The sequence below is a fragment of the Staurois parvus genome, unplaced genomic scaffold (genome assembly GCF_062004578.1).
Source record: "Staurois parvus isolate SC_StPar_1 unplaced genomic scaffold, SC_StPar_1.0 ptg000287l, whole genome shotgun sequence".
Classification (NCBI taxonomy): Eukaryota; Metazoa; Chordata; class Amphibia; order Anura; family Ranidae; genus Staurois; species Staurois parvus.
Window position 1 is genome coordinate 8,747,671 of NW_028318083.1, and position 17,633 is coordinate 8,765,303.

Consider the following 17,633-nt stretch of genomic DNA (forward strand, 5'->3'; position numbering starts at 1 on the left):
AGCAATATGTGTTGAGATTAGCTTAGGTGCAGGAGCGGACTGACCATTTGGAAACTCGGGCACTGCCCGAGGGCCCAAGGTCAGTAGGGGGCCCCATGAGATGCCCCTGGTACCTTTTTCATAGGCTTTTTTGAGTTTGGGCAAGGACACAGGGGCCCCATGATCCCCTATTTTCCGGGGGCCCCATGAGTTGTCAGTCCACCCCTGCTTAGGTGTGAGTTACTCAGTAAAATTTCTTTTGTTTCCAAGGGTGGGAAAGGTGTCTGGTGGAGTGAGTCATTAAGGCCACCTGACAGGGGGTCTTCATGAGGATTTTGAGGTGTGAATGGTCATTACAATGTGTGATAAGTTTGGTAGGAACATCCTGTGTTCAGTGTTTTGTCCATCTGAGTACTTTGAAAATGGTTTGCATGCATTTTTCATGATGAAAAAAGGCTCTGGACAGCATCGGGAACTGGAAGAGTTAAAAAAAAAATTTCAAATGCAAACTATAAGTCGCTGATTGCCGCCATTACTATAAAAAAAACGAATAAAAATTCCCATATATATAACGCCGTTTGTAGACACTTTAACTTTCACGTAAACCAATTAATATACACTTATGGGGATTTTTTTTTTAGCAAAGACATGTAGCAGAATACATTTACAATACATATTTATGACAACATTTGTTTTTTTTAATTTTTTTATTGGATATGTTTTATAGCAAAAAGTAAAAAATATTGTTTTCTTTTTTATAAATTGTTGGTCTTTTTTTGTTTATAGCGCAAAAAATAAAAACCACAGAGGTGATCAAATACCGCCAAATGAAAGCTCCATTTGTGGGGGGAAAAAATATTGTTTTTTTTTTCTAAATTGTTGGCCTTTTTTGTTTATAGCACAAAAAAATAAAAACCACAGAGGTGATCAAATACCGTCAAATGAAAGCTCCATTTGTGGGGGGGAATATTGTTTTTTTTTTCTAAATTGTTGGTCTTTTTTGTTTATAGCACAAAAAAATTAAAACCACAGAGGTGATCAAATACCACAAAATGAAAGCTCCATTTGTGGGAGGAAAAAAGTTATGTTTTTTTTCCTAAATTGTTGGTCTTTTTTTTTAATGGGCAAAAAATAAAAACCACAGAGGTGATCAAATACCGCCAAATGAAAGCTCCATTTGTGGGGGGAAGGACGTAAATTTCATTTATGTACAGCGTTGCATGACCGCGCGATTCTCAGTTAAAATAACGCCGTGCCGTATCGCAAAAAATGGTCTGGTCAGGAAGGGGGGTAAATCCTCTGGAGGGCAATTGGTGGAGGTAGACGGATGGCACAAGAGAACCCCTCACTGTTGATGGAAGAAGAGCACCCCAATAATAGTGCAGCTGATGTATATCTATGGGAAGCCTGCCTGAGCAGCTGTGCAGCGCCCCCCAGCGGACAGTGAAGGAGCCGGCCCGTCTGCAGGGATCCTGGGATGCCTCTTACACGGAACAGACCGGCCGAATGAGATTTGTTGGTCTCCCGGCTGTGGGAGGAGGTGGGGATGTCTTGTATGAGCTGGCCTTTGTGGATGTGATCGGCTCACCTCTGGCAGTCTCCAGGCGGATCTCCTCCTCCACTATGGGGCACTGACACTCGGCTGGTCCGGGTAGAAGCGCCGGCTTGTTGTACCGGATCCGCTCACATGTCACACGGGGGGGACTTTGTGTCCTGATCGGTGGAGGTGTGCAGCCAGGAGGGGGCTGGATGACAGGAGGAGGTGTGATCGGTGACCTGTAGAGGAGCAGATCCCAGTCTATACCGATCCCTAGGTGATCAGCCCCCACCCCATAGACTGTCACTGATCAGACCCATGTGGAGGGCTCCGCAGGTGATCTAGGCAGGATCGGACGAGCTGATATCAGGAGGGATCAGTGATCAGAGCTGGCTGATGAGTGTTGCATGCTGTCAGTGATCGGCGGCTGCCCATGGCAGGAGGCGGCATCATGGCCATAGATCGGGACCGGGAGAGCGGCTGGATGAGACAGCCGGAGGCCGAGGAGAATGGTTCTGTGTTACCAGCTTCCAGCACTACGATCCCCCTACCGGAGGAGATGTCCGCCGCCCCCGCTTCCCCAGCACACCCGGGCTCCCGGTGCAGTCCTCTGCTGGTGGACTTCGATGGCTCGGTGCTGCCCTTTGTGGGGGGACTCGGCACCTTCAACAAGCGCCTGGTGCTGCTCACCTGGATCCCGGCTCTGTTCCTCAGCTTCAGCCAGTTCTCAGACTTCTTCCTCCTGGACATTCCGGATAAGTGGTGCAAGACCAATGGGACCGTGGTGGTGGACACTGGCCATAACAGCCACCTGTACCTAGGGAATGACACCATCACTCCTGTCCCAGAGGTCATACTTCTAGTGCCACCCCCACAGCCGACCACCACACCATCCCCCATCATTGGCACACTGCCCCCCAACAACAATGACTCCTGCCTGTGTCATGAATGGACCTATCGAATCCATGCTGGCCTTGTCCAAAATGTAGTGAGCAAGGTAAGTCCTCCTGGGGTCTACTAACTGCTCTACACACTATTGTACTTCTCATTGATATAATATATTGTACCAGGTATCCTGTGATCATTACAGGTAATAAGAATATGGGCCAACACGGTGGCTTTGTGGTTTTGGCGCTTGGATCCTTGGTAGGGATAAGCTTGGGTTTGGTCTGAACATTGGCCACTTGGGTTTGGTCTGAACATTGGCCACTTGGGTTTGGTCTGAGCATTGGCCACTTGGGTTTGGTCTGAGCATTGGCCACTTGGGTTTGGTCTGAGCATTGGTCACTTGGGTTTGGTCTGAGCATTGGCCACTTGGGTTTGGTCTGAACATTGGCCACTTGGGTTTGGTCATATGGCCATATGAGGACAATGGTATAACAAGCATCTCCATCCCTTTGTGTAGGTGCAGATGCTGAGTGCCCTGGCCACAGCTGATTGGGCAGGAGTGACCGCTTTCTTCTGGGTTAAGTTTGGGTCAAGCCTAAGCTCATCCACAGTTTTTGGTTATCACGGCCTGGACACTACCCACATGGAGATGTCATGTTCTTTTTGTGTTTTTTGTGTGTGGGTTACCTCAAGGTACTTTTGGTTTCCTCCAGTACTCCAGAGATGTGCTGGTAGATTAATTGGTTCTTGTCTAAGTTGGCTCTAGTATGTGCATATCAATTGGCTATGTACATATTATTACATTCTGTATGCCATTTCCAGACCAATCAATTGAAGAAAGTCATAGCAATCTACCCTGTAAAAAAAAAAAAAGCCTGCCAAGAAAATTCTAAGGCATATCAGTCATAGTGTCTAGAGCAGCCTTTTTCAATACAGAGGAACCCTTGAAATAACTTTCTGGTCTAAGGGAACCCCTGCTAAATGACTATATCTCCAATTTATGATACATTAATGTGATGGCCAAGAAGACGCTCTTTACACTTGTGGTCCTTGGGAAGAATCACCCCCTTTTAGATGGCTAAAAAGATCAATGTGTCAGTGAGAACTTACCTGAGAGGCAGAAATTGCTCATTGTTCAAGAAACCCCTAACAACCTCTGGAACAACCCTGGGGTTCCATGGAACCTTGATTGAGAAACCCTGACCTAGAGAGCTAACCCATAGAATCCCCAAGAATCAGACATGACTTACCGGGTATCATACAGCTAAAATATTTATATAATGCTGACATATTTTACAGTGCAGAGTCTATAGAACCAATCACAGCAGTATTATTCTACACGGTTTCTGTTATTTTAATAATATGTGCCTGCAAATTATAATTTACTGTAAGAAACTTGTAGAAACACGAAGTTGCACTATAACAACTGGTTTTGCAATCTTGTTTTGCTTTGCTAAAAAAAACTGCAGATCACTAAGGTAGGGCTTGTATGAAAACCTTTAAAATAGGAAATGCACAGTGAAATCTCTAAAAAAAAAAAAAAAAATCCCAAATCTTGCAAGAATGAGCTCAATCACACAATCACAATGCTAGAACACCTCCTTAGATTTGGGATCCTGAGCTTTCCCAAGATCCTGTGGTAAGGCCCAGTGATGTTACTGGTACCTCCAGGAAGCATCTCCAAATCAGGGTGCGGAGTAGGTATTTTTATATCTTTCTTTAGATGTTTCATCCTTTTATGGATTTTTATGCTTCATTTTTTTCACTTACGGGTTGCAACATTTTTATTTTGAAATAGAAATCCAGGCAGAAGAGTTCCTTTAGTTTTTGGGTAGAGTAGGGAAAAGTTAGAAACTCTGTTACATTTTTGTTGTAGTCTGTTTCCCCATCTTTCCAATGGCAATTAAGACCTCTTCTACTAAAATAAAGTTTTTAGAATTTTTCAGGTTTTTATAGTTACCTCTGTTCCTGTAGAGTGGATTTTCCTCACTTGTGTTCCGGTCACAGAGGCAGGTAGTGAAGGCAAAGTTCAACAAAAACAGAGGGTCTAACCCAGCCTTCCTCAATCAGGATTCTGTGAGGTTGCTAGGGTTTCCTTGAGTGGTAAGCACTGCAGAATTGATCTTCTACTCTCCTAATTGATCTGACCACCAGTGCAAAAGGACAATCTTTCAATGACCACCAATATAAGGGATTACAGCTACAATGACCACTAATATTAGGGCACACCACACTTTTCAATATTTACATTTATTTTGTTCTTCATTTAATTACTGAAAATAATTATGTCATATAAAACGTGGGTGTTACAAAATGTTCTGGCCTAGATGTCAAACAGTTTAGGTATGCCACAGCATTTATTAATTTATTTAAAGCTTTGTACAATTTATATATGATGCTTATTTACTATGAGCTGAAGGTGAAATCATTTGAGTAGGGGTCCCCTGAGAATGTAAAATCATTTCAGGGGTTCCTCAGAGGTAGAAAGGCTGAGAAAGGCCGGTCTAACCACTTTATTTGAAAAAAAATAAAACACTGTCTATTGTCTATAGCATCCGTTTTCAAACTCCTACTTTTGAGGAACCCTTGAAATAAGCTACAGGTGTAATAAAATCACTGTATTGGAGGTACCCTTACATTGGCGGCCATTAGGAAGGATGCTCCTCTTACAGTCATGATCAGAATGGCACCCTTACAGTTAGCTAAAAAACTTTGGTGTCATGCAGCTTGCTTTGTCAAGTGTCATTGGCTTTGGAAGCATCCAGGTACCAATAAATGGAAGGTTAATGAGATCAAGGAACCCCTAGAAAAGTCTGGAGGAATCGGATTCCACATAACCCCCATTGAGAATGGCTGGTCTTTTCATGCTGCTTTCCAAATATGCAATTCAAATCTTCTAATTTGCTTTGTATATGATGTAGTAATTGGTAAAATGTTAACTACTTATTCCTGCCTGTCAGACATAATGAAACCCCCATTAGCTATCGACTGAGAAGAGCTACAACAAAAGTTTGGGTTTAATATTGCCTGAAGCTCATGCCACATAGGACCCCATTAAAGGGTGGGTTGGTGTGGATGTATTAGCTGACACTGAGAAAATCTAATCTCAGTACTGTGTCCTGCTTTTCACTGCTAAATCAAGCCATCTTAAGCCCCCACCACTGTTCTCTTTGAAAACCTGTGTTGGTCAATGCCATAAACGTTTGATAACGCTGACAGGAAATGATTCATTATTTGTTTCCAAAATACTAATTACTTTTTAGATTTTTACAATACTTGTCCAGCTGGAGTAGTTCCCATTTTACTTCTGCGGAAATAAACATTGACAATTAGTAATTAAAAGTAACAGTTTAATGACATGTGTAAAGAGGGCTGGAATAGAAAGTCAAACTATTTCAAGCATGTTGACAGAGTAGATTGTCACCTTGTAGAAATGCAATTCCTTTTGTCATGACTAAGCTCCCCTCAATGTCAGCTATGCATATACAGTACTTAAGGTTATGTTTAAATCTCCTTATGTTCCTGTACAAATATTTGCATTTGTCCTGATGTGTATTTGTATGTGTGTGTGTATGTATATGTGTGTGTATGTGTGTGTGTGTGTGTATATATATATATATATATATATATATATATATATATATAAAATAATCTTGCGTTTTAAAGATCCCTGCAGAAAGGTTAAAACTAGTAGAAAAAATGTGTGTGTATGTACACTAAATTTCAACAATCCAAATAATTGGATTTAGGTGTTCCAATCACCTCCATGGCCACAGGTGTACAAAATCAAGCACCTAGGCATGCAGACTGCTTATTCTATAAACATTTGTGAAAGAATGGGTCACTCTCAAGTGCTCAGTGAATTCAAGCGTGGTGCCATGATAGGTTGCCACCCAGTGGTGTATTTTGGTTTTGTGCTGCCCTAGGCAAGACTAAAATCTGGCACCCCCCTCCGCGTCTTAATTTGCCCCACCCCTTCCTGTTTAAGATCCACTCCTTCCTTTTTAGGCTCCACCTCTTCCTATTAGAGCCCCACCTCTTATTTTATTCTATTATCGGTGTCAGTGGAAGATTAGTGCCTCATCACTGGTGTCAGTGGCAGGACTGGTGTCCCATCACTGGTGTCAGTGGCAGGACTGGTGTCCCATCACTGGTGTCAGTGGCAGGACTGGTGTCCCATCAGTGGTGTCAGTGGCAGGACTGGTGTCCCATCACTGGTGTCAGTGGCAGGACTGGTGTCCCATCACTGGTGTCAGTGGCAGGACTGGTGCCCCATCAGTGGTGTCAGTCAGTGGGAGAACTAGTGCCCATATATATAGGCACTATATATATATATATATATATATATATATATATATATATATATATATATATATTGGGCAGCACAGTGGCTAAATGGTTAGCACTTCCGACTGGCAGTACTAGGATCGTTGATTTGAATCCCACTGGAATCTCCGGTTTAATTTGAGGGTATGTATATCCACATTGGAAGAAGGGTTTAGGAATTGCAGCTCTTAAGAGAAGCCATGAAAGCAAATTCTCCTACATAAGTTGTACCTGTTTATCTGTAACCTTCACTTGTCTACAGATGTTCAACGTGCTGCATTTTAAAGTTGTCTGAAAGCTCAGAAAAAAAAGGGTGGAGAGCTGAAATTACACACTGCAAAGCTCAGTGAGGGGAGATCTGAGAGCTGACTGGAGGGAAGAGACACATCACTTCCACAAAGCTCATAGATACAGAGCTGAGGCTGTCAATCAGATGGAGGTCCCTCCCCTGTCACCATTTTTCTCTTGATGTCAGGAAAACATGGCAGAGGAAAGAAGTAGCAGACAGAAGTCACACTTAGTGCTCTTAATTGAGACAAGTACATGCTGTAGAGGGATATGCTTTGTTCATATTTCATGACTGCGTTTTACAACCACTTTTACTATAGCCCTACTTGATGCTAAGTTCCAAGGATGTTTTGCCCATCAGCTGAAATTTGAAGTCAGGTTGGCAGTGGGAGCTTTGGCATGGTTTCTGACACAGGATGACTGCAATCTCTCCTGCCTACCACTGAGACACTCATATGTCTTGTTTCACACAGACAGTGAGAAGTGTTCAGGTTTGGATTCAGAGCTGAGGCTCCCTAAATATATAACTGTTACCTCACAAAAGTCAATGGCCGTTTCTGAAGCTGTTATATGGCATGGGAGCTGCTGCCAGAACCATGGACTGCTCCACAAAACATGAAAAGCTTTCTCAGGCTTGAAATAATTGTCCTTTTTAGTCTGAAGTTCTTTATTAATGTGTTTTTCCCTTAAGAGCCAGGCTGGAGAGTTCCCGCAGACAAGTGAGATTATAGGTCTGTGATATACCATGTCATATGGGAGGATTCAGGTAGCTCCTTTATGTGCCCAACATAATAAAGAACATTTTTTTCTATTGAAAGTTGAAAGTAGCCACCACAAAGGAGTAGCAGGTTTTCCCACCCGTGTGATGGGATCCCCACACTTGCCACTAACATATGTAAGATTACTTTCTTTGTATTTGAGCAGAATGTATTGTGACAGTTGTTATATTTTGCCAGACTTCAATTTATTCAGCACTCGTCTTACTTTAAATCATGAAGAACAATGGTTTGTTTTTTTCCATTTTGGAGATGTTGTAGAAGTACTCAGGCCTTGATTCACAATAGATCGATACACTGTGCAGGATTTTTGCTTGTAATTATTGCTTAAACATTGCTTGCTGCTTAGCGCTTGATTTATGAAAAATCTGTCCAGAAATATAACTTCATGTGAAGCTGAACCATAATCAGAAGCATCACTTATACCGCATCTGAGTTGTCATTTATTTTAAAGTGAGCCTGTAGCAAAATAAATCTCATCAGCCATATAACCGGGAAAAGCAGATGCCAAGAGATGCCTGCACGTATCTTTTTCATCTTCCTGACAGCCCAGGAGCCCCTGAACACTTGGTTATCAATATGCTAATGGTGTATTCCAGTTCCAAATTCAGAGTGCTGTCATCCACCCACATTCCTCAACGTCTGCATTAAAGAAGGCCATGACAATGCTTTGACTTACAAGTTCCATTTCACAATTTTCAAATCTGGGTTCAGGACCTTCCAACATGCTCAGGAAGACCGTGAAAAAAATACCCTATAGGCCAGCATTTCACTAGTTATGCTGTATTAATAGGTTTCACTTTGTATGTTCACTGAAGGCACTATAAGTTCTGGTACATTTAGGATTCATTTGTCTCCAAATACCACCAAAACCATACTCTCCGCTCCTCGCACGACCTCCTACTCTCTAGCTCCCTTGTCTCCTCCTCCCATGCTCATCTCCAGGACTTCTCCAGAGCTTCCCCCATCCTCTGGAACTCTCTACCCCAATTTATCAGACTGGAAAATGTCACCAGCACACCAAGGATCACCAATATTGGTCCCATATTGGTGATCCTTGGTGTGCTTGTGACGTTTTTCCTTGCTGATATTGTTCGGTTCCAGCCAACGGTCGCTGCAGCACCCACTTATACACACACAGCCATTTTTAACGCAGGAACGTGTGCGTTTGTATTATACACTTGCATTTTATCAGACTATCGCCTGCTCTGCTCACTTTTAGGCGATCTCTGCAAACCTCTCTCTTCAGGGAAGCCTATCCTGCCCTCAGCTAATAGTGGAATCTTCTACTCTTCCAACCAGTCCATCCCCCACAGTTACTACTTTTGTACCACTAGCCCCTCCCTCCTAGATTGTAAGCTCCAAGGAGCAGGGCCCTCCTAACCCTCTTGTATTGAGCTGTATTGTTGCTGTGTTGTCTCCTGTTATATTGTAAAGCGCTGAGCAAACTGTTGGCACTATATAAATCTTGTATAATAATAATGTACACTGCAGCTGATAAACTCACTTTCAGGAGCTTTTCTGCTTTTTTTTTCAGCAGCCCCTGAATTCATCCTAATGTTTTGCTATGTGTCCATGTACACTATGTCGTTTACAGGCAGTTAAGTTTACAGTCTTTTTTTGAACGCACCAAACTTGCGTTCCGGAGTAGATTTTATCAGCGTTTCAAATACCAAACGCTTGTAAACGCGGCTAACCGCATTTATAAATGTTTGCGTTTAGAAGCTTTTTTTAACTGTTCCATATCCAAATGCTGTCCAGAGCCTTTTTTCATCATCAGAAATGCATGCAAAGCATTTTCCATGTATTCAAATGGACCCAGTACATCAGTTCCAGGTTTTGTGTGAAGGAAAAAATGGTAGAACGTGCCGCATTATGCTCCTGATGGGATCCATAATGAATACAACCAGAAAAGACAGGTCATCTCAACACATACTGCTCTCTCTGCTTCTGCTGTCTTTATTTCTCTCAAAATGTCTGAAATAGTTAATTTTTTACTATTTTTCAGTGCATTCTGGACATTTTGGAAGGTCTCCTAAGGTCTTAAAAAAATGCTTCTAAACGCAAACGCGGTATGCAAACGCAGCTAAACAGATGCTTTTTTAACCTACGTTTTCCAGCAGTCAGTTTCCATTGTTCAGAAGTGTTTTCCAAACGTCCCGTGTACATGGAGCCTTAGAGCTTCCCATTGCTGCCCCTTGTTTTACAAGACTGACTCCAGCGGTCTTATTAAAATATTTCTAAATCCTGATTTTATTATAACAATTATAGCCGGCGACCTGGCCACTTACCTTGTCTGTTGCTTTTTCTCTCCTTAACCACTTGCCCTCCAGAGGATTTACCCCCCTTTCTAACCAGGCCATTTGTCACGATACGGCGCTGCTTTACTTTAACTGACAATTGCACGGTCATGCAACACTACACTCAAATGACATTTATGTCCTTTTTTTTTTTCTACCCACAAATGGAGCTTTCTTTTGGTGATATTTGATTGCCTGTGCATTTTTTTTTTTTGCGCTATAAACAAAAAAAGACCAATTTTGAGAAAAACACAATATGCTTTGCTTGTAAACACAGCAAATTGTAAGTGTTTCTGCACTTTGCTTTAATTAAATTGTTATTGTCCTCTGCTCAAGTGCCATAGCTTAAAAAAAAAAATCAAGGCTTTAGTAATACTATAAAAAAAAAAAAAAAAAATGTTTATATCCTGGCATACCAGCATCTCCTAAACTGCCCCCCCACCCTTTGCTTCTAATTTTCTTTATTTTCACCTCTTGTTTGTTAATGGGAGTCTGGAACCTGTATTTTGAACCCAAGTTTCTCTTAGTGGTTGCAACTACACACCTTGGTTTCTCTTGTTCCCACCATTTATTATATTACTTTAGTTGCCATTTATTCAGTTTTTGTATCTTCTTTATAATGACATATGCTATACCATGTCAAGCTCCTCATACTTCATACAGGCACTTGAATATTCTCTGTGTTTGTGTTTACCTGTGAAGAAAAAGATGCCCAGAAAAAAAAATGTATTGAGAATAAAGGAGTTTTCAGAGCCCTAGAATTTTGTGAGCTGCCACTTTTCTGGCCAGATAATAAGTTGTACCATTCTGTGTGTCTGCATCTGCTAGTAAGTCTCAGTGTGCTGTACCTGTTATTCTGAATTGCTGTTTGTCAGTGCTCATATCACCTGTTATGTAGTGCTTAGCAAATCAGCATACTTACCAAGTGATGTCAATATTCAGGAATGTCTTTGTGATTCCTTTTTGAATAGTACTTTAGGGACAGTACACTCTATAACAATGCATTGCACACCTTCTCCTACATGAAGCATGTTGCATTAGGCAGTCCATTCAATATAAACAGACTGCCAACACACTGTAACATATGCAAAATGAATCGTATGTGCTTTGCAATACACTGATGATGTGTTTTGGGGGGGCACCACAGTACACATCTACGGTGCATTTCAGAAACGCACATTGTAAAGTCGGTCATGAGTTATAGCATGCATTATGGTGTAAAAAGGATTGGTTAAACTTTTATTTTTTTAGTAAGGCTGTAGATGCTTTATTTTATTTAGATTTTAGTAACATTTTAAAAAATAGTATTTCACCTCCCCAGAGGTACCAGCCTGCCATGCCAAACATATGAGCTGGTATACCTGTAGGTAAAAGTCTTCAAAGCTTGCAACCCTTGGCCATTGTTTCATCAGGAAGACTCCCCTAGAACACTAGCCCAATCATTTAAGTCAGGGGTTTCCAAATTGTGGCCTGCGGGATGGATGTGACCCTTTGCTTGCCTTTTATCTGACCCTTGGGGCACTATTCCTTCCACTGAAACCAATGATGGGGCATGATTTTTTTCCACTGGTACCACTGATTGGGCACAATATTTTCTGCTGACACCAATGATGGGCCACTATTTCTTCCACTGACATCAATGATGGGGCACTATTTCTCCCACTGAAACCAATGATGGGGCATGATTTTTTCCACTGGCACCACTGATCGGGCACAATATTTTCTGCTGACACCAATGATGAGCCACTATTTCTTCCACTGACATCAATGATGGGGCACTATTTCTTCCACTGACACCAGAGATGGGGCACTGTTCCTTCCACTGACACCAATAATGGAGCACTATTCCTCCCACTGACACCAGAGATGGGGAACTAATTCTCCCACTGACACCCAATTATGAAGCACTATTGCTCCCACTGACACCAATGATGGGACATTATTTCTCTCACTGACACCAATAATGTATTTGTTTTTACTTCCACTGATTACCAAGCCTGAGGCATTGTGTCCTGCCACCGATACCACAGCATTTTCTACTCCCACTGGCTACAGTCTGGCCCCCTTAAAGATTGAAGGGCAGTAAACTGGCCCTTTGTTTCAAAAGTATGGATACCCCTGAATTAAGGCATTATGCTCTTTTGTGACTGCAATGCTTTCGTTAAAGGTGTAGAAATTTGGGAATTTGCTTATGATTTTTCCGACCACCAATATCCATGCTTGCATGCATGCAGGCAGTAGGGATGACTGGGATCTGTCATTTGTACAGTAAAACTCACCTAGCTGCTCAGAGGTGTTAGCAGAGTGAGGTCAGTCAGGGCACTTCTCCATCCATGATTGTCCAACAACTCAGCTAGCAAGAAGATACTTCTTTGACAGTCTGCGCTTTTCTCTTTGTCCAAGCACTTGCCCTCCGCTTTCCTGGAACATTTTAGCTGAAAAACCCTTCTCCTATTGTCTTCCTTGTGAGAAGCTTGTCTCGGTCAAGTGCTTGGAGATGGAAAAAGTGCTGTGTCGAAGCAGCAATCTTCTTGCTAGCAGCATTGTCGGATGGCTGTGGAGAGAGGAGGGCGCCTATCTGACTTCACCACTAACCTTTGAAAACATATAGGTAGATGGGGGAAAAAAGAACTACATGCATTTTGTTCCCCAGGGAACAGAACAAATTACCAGCTGCTGTAAATCTACAATATACATGTAAAGCACTGTGTAAATTGATGAAGCTATATCTGTAATAAATAAAAATAAATAAAAATTAGAAGTGAGACACTTTTTTCAGCTTGGGTTTACACTGATGCATCACAGTCACACCCCGTTCATGCGAACCGTTGCAGATGTGTATGTTAAGTTAACAACACCCCGAAATTGGTCCGTAAAACGTGGTGCGATGTGCAGAATTGTATCGCATGGGTGGTAATACCCATGCAATCTTATTCTAGTGTGGACAAAAAAAGGGTCCTGCACCTTTTTGGTGCAGATGGGGTGCGATTTGAGCTATACAAAATGTATGGCTCAAATCGCACCGCACAAAATTCGCATGTGGTTTGCACAGGAATGCGGTGTGGTTCCTGTGCGAATCGCATGCGATATGCCACACCGCACAAGTGTGAACCCAGGCTCAAGTCTATAGGTGCTTGTGTCTTTGCAAATAACAAATGTCAGATATTCACAAGAAAAAAAAGTGAAAACAGCTTGAAAATGTTCCATTTACTGTATGTTAATTATGTTTTATTAGCACTGACAGATGTAATAATTCAGTCTGTTTGTGATGAGAGCAATACTTCAATTTTGAATCAAGGCCAATTTGACCGTAGATATAAAATGGGATTGCTTGATTAGAAAAAAAAATATGATCTTTTAAAAAAAAATTCAGCATTTTGTTGGCAGACACCCATCCTAGCCTAACAGGGCAGGTGTGCCTACTTTTTTTAAGCAGTCTTTTCTGAATTTAATTACTATCCACCACACTTCTGTGACAGGGGAAGTTGGATTCACTTAAAACCAATATTGAGCTAATGCCAGATTTTGCAGCTTTGCATAAGAAGCAGATCCCTCATTTTCTCCTAAGAAAATCATTATTTAAAGTTTCTTGTGTAACTTCGCCCATACGAATCTTGATTTTTAATTTGCCAATGTGATGTACAGTATTTGAGAATTTGGCAACATCATACTTTTACAGCGGCCAGGCATCTGTTCTTCATTGAACCTCATCAAAGATCTACATATATAGGATAATTTTGTCATAAGACAAAGCTGTATTAGAAGCAGCCTTTCCCATCTCATATCATATTACCAGGTCAACGTTGCTGGTCCTCTTCAGCTCAATTTACTGTGTCATGGCCCGAGAGCTAGGGTGTGTTTCATAATTTTGGAATGGTTGCTTCGATCAGAGCCTTCTCGCACAACTGCATTGCTTTGTGACCGATACCCCAGTTTGTCGAACCTGAAATAAGGACTTTGGCAGATTGGTGTTTATAGCTTCATGACAGCCAGAGACTTTAGTAGCACAGATGTCTATGAGACTGTCCATGGTCCTGATGCATGGAACCATGTGACAAGACCACTGAATATCACAGTTGTTGAAATATCTATGACAGTGAATTGCTTTCAGAAGGTTTTCAAGTAAATGTCAAACATTCTTTCTAGACCTGGTAATTGTGCAAAAGGGTTTGGTCACACTCGGTCAAACTATGCATTTTTTTTTTTTTTCAATCTTCTGAAATCTAAAAAGGTGTGTGAAAATTTATAGAAACTCATCATGTTGACACTGCTTCACCAAATACTTTGCTTCACTGGAGAAAAAGCAAGACATGTAGGACTGAACCAACAATGAACAGATTTTGCAAAATACTGTATACATATACTGTAAATCATACTTTCAAGTTTGTGTTTTTTTAGATCCTTATATGTATACAAAATAAAATGTATATACCATGTATGCAAAGTCACTGTATTCATTGTTGAATAGCATGAGCATGGGTTAGAACCTCTGTCAGGTTTTAAATTGGTTGTAAAGCCTAAACATTTTTTGCCTTTAATGTATTCCTTGCATTAGGGTAAAAAAAATGTTTAGGGTAAAGCTTCACCCCCCTTATACTTACCTAAGCCTGATCTGGATCCAGCACTGTGGCTGTCTGCAGTGTCTCTCTCCTCTTCTCCCTGCTCTCACAGTCTTGGCTAATAGCAGCAGGCACCATTGGTTCTCGCTGCTGTCAGTCAAATCCTGTGAAGAGGGAATAGGGTCTGTGTCAATGGATGCAGGCAGCAGGTCTCAGGAGAGAGACAGCAGGTGTGCCACTAAAGGAAGGGGCTTCTAATGGGGGCACACCAAGATGAGGAGGAGCCAAGAGCATCGGTTAGGGACTCGAAGATTAGGTTTGGGGCTTTACACTCACTTTAAAGTGGAACTTCACTCTCTCAATTAACATTAACTATTTTTAATCCTTATACTGCCAGCATTAGATAGAAGTATATCATATTTACTTGTTTTAAACTTTTTTTTTTTTTACATTTCTTACTTCCTGATTTCAATGCCTAGGAAAATGATGTCATACATCCCATTTGCCTTCAGGAGGGGGGGGGAGGGTTCTCAGCTCAGCCAATGCCTGATCTAAGGGCAGATGAATTCCAGAAAGTAAATGGTGCATGAATCATCTGCCCTCAAGATGGCCACTGCCTGACATACTAGGGGGTGTTTTTCAAAATTAATTCTCAGCAAAATTAAGCATGGAGACATAGATGGATGGGTGAGTTTGCTTTGAATATTAACAATAAACTAAATAGCAATTTTGGTGCTCAGACGCAGTGTAGTTCCACTTTAAATGCCAGAATTGAAGCCACACACTGAAATGTTTGAGTTCAAACATTGAGTCCACAAGCTAATGCGTTTTGAAGACAATAACCACCCCCCTCATCCAGTGTTATGGTGATATAGAATCAAAATGTAAGGACTCTATAAGTGACTTAAATCTGGAAATAAAAGCTTGTTGCATCACCAGGGATGTTAAGCAGTTGGTTTGGGGTTTCTCACCAAGCTTCTGAAGGTTTCTCTGTCAATGTAGCAGGTCTCCCTTTACAGATTTAAAGCACTTTGTGAGTCCTTACATTTTGATTCTGTATTTTCGCAAGCCCTGAAAAAAGTGTTGTCTTTTGGCCCCCGAACTGCGTAGAATTTTGTACCCAATTAATGATTGGAATAAACTTCATTTTGGACTCAAAATTCAGTGTGGCACTTTAATGCCATTTTTAAAGATTTTTTTCACAATCCAAACTGCCTACTTGTCTAGATGCCCCTCACCATTCACTTAATATTGACAAACATTTGAGCACTAAAGTGTCATTTCAAGGTTCCAGCACTGTAAATCTACTCCGAAAAGGTTTTAATTGTGTCTCCATGTGAGAGAGTCACCTTCTCTATTTGTCTCCAGGAGAAATAGCCCTCTCCTGACATATATCAATGTTCAGTCATCCTTAGTTTGCATTAATTATGTTCATTTTTAAATTTATTAGTGTATGTAAAGCCAGAACTTTTTTAGTTTGTGTTAGCAATAAAAACCTGACAGTTTCTTTTTAATACGTTTTTTTATTCAGGAATATTATTATTATACAGGATTTATATAGCACCAACAGTTTGCTCAGCGCTTTACAATATAATAGGAGACAATACAGCAACAATACAGTTCAATACAAGAGGGATAGGAGGGCCCTGCTCCTCGGAGCTTACAGTCTAGGAATATTTTACAAAGTACAATGATACAAACATCAAACAAATGTCAAAAGATGAATGCACCCTCAAATATGGTCAATGCCTGGTTGTCTCAGTCAAATTACATACAGACAAAAGGGACCAGTCCTGGCAGGCTGGCCCTGCCAAATAGAATAGTAGCTTACCAAGGTTGTAAAGCGATTACCCAGTTACAATGGACAGAATAAAGTCATGACTGTGTCACTGAACTGCAGATCAAGTGTTGTCCCAGCTATACTGAAAGGTGTTGGTGCTATGATTTCAAATAATGTTCCCAGTACCTCAAGGGGCTGTGCCTTGCACCCAAAAATATGTTAGGTTGGGAAAAGCTCTATGCCTCCCCCCCCCCCCCCCCCCTCATTCACATCTTAATGAAAATCATCAAAACCCTAACAAAAATAAAAAAAACGATAATGTTCCTAGTACCTCAAGGGGCTGTGCCTTGCACCCAAAAATGTTAGGTTGGAAAAGGCTTTATGGCCCCCCATTGACATCTATATGAAAATCATCAAAACCCTAACAAAAATAAGAAAAGAGAAAAGTAGAGAGAAGAAAGGAAAAAAAGAGAGAGAAAGATGGAGACTGGTTCCCTCGACCCAGACATTCAACTCTCAGAGTGTCCTGGTTACTAGGGAGCTTGAAGGTATTTGATCCAGGGATTCCACCAAAACCTGACAGTTTCTATTGGTGTTTCTGTTGGGAAGGTTCATCCTCTGTATTTCTCCAGGCTATTGCCTCCAGCACAGAAAGATATGTGAAATATGTAGGAACAGGATGTGAGGGAAACTCTTTCAAAGGGCGAACTTGTTGGTGACAACTGCCTAAGTGGGGATTTCCCCTAAGAGGGGATTTCACAGCTTCCTGTGTGGTTTTGAAACAGAAAGTGAAGGAAAGTCTCCATGATGAGTCACAGACAGCCAAAAAAAGAACCCTGGCAGGGGACTTTACCGCTCACTATTGTATACACAACTAAAACAAGAAGTTGTAGCTTTGCATTTCGCTTTAAATGTATTTGTATTGTATTCTTTAGTGGGGTATGTGTGTATTTAGGAGAAAAGAAATTGCTTACAAATTAGGACAGAAAACTAAAGATGCCTATGGAAACAAGATGGCAGTGGCCGGATCAGGTAAGAACCTCATGTTCTTGGTGGCAGGAAGACAACTATTGTCCAGAAGCTTTTGAAGGGAACATTGATCAGGATGGTTATTTGGACTGCTGCTTTTCTCCCCTGAGATATGCAGCATCAGGGGCGGACTGACAACTCATGCCTCCTAGATTGTAAGCTCCAAGGAGC

General features: G+C 41.4%; 1 protein-coding gene across 1 annotated transcript in view; it reads left to right on the forward strand.

Moving 5' to 3' along the window:
• The first annotated feature begins 1,461 nt into the window (after window positions 1–1,461).
• SLC22A23 (solute carrier family 22 member 23) overlaps window positions 1,462–17,633 on the forward strand; it is a 226,133-nt gene continuing 209,961 nt past the window's right edge. The window contains exon 1 of the mRNA XM_089682214.1: window positions 1,462–2,513. Within this exon, the coding sequence (XP_089538340.1) occupies window positions 1,950–2,513 (564 nt within the window). The 5' untranslated portion in view covers window positions 1,462–1,949. The remainder of the gene's footprint in view (window positions 2,514–17,633) is intronic.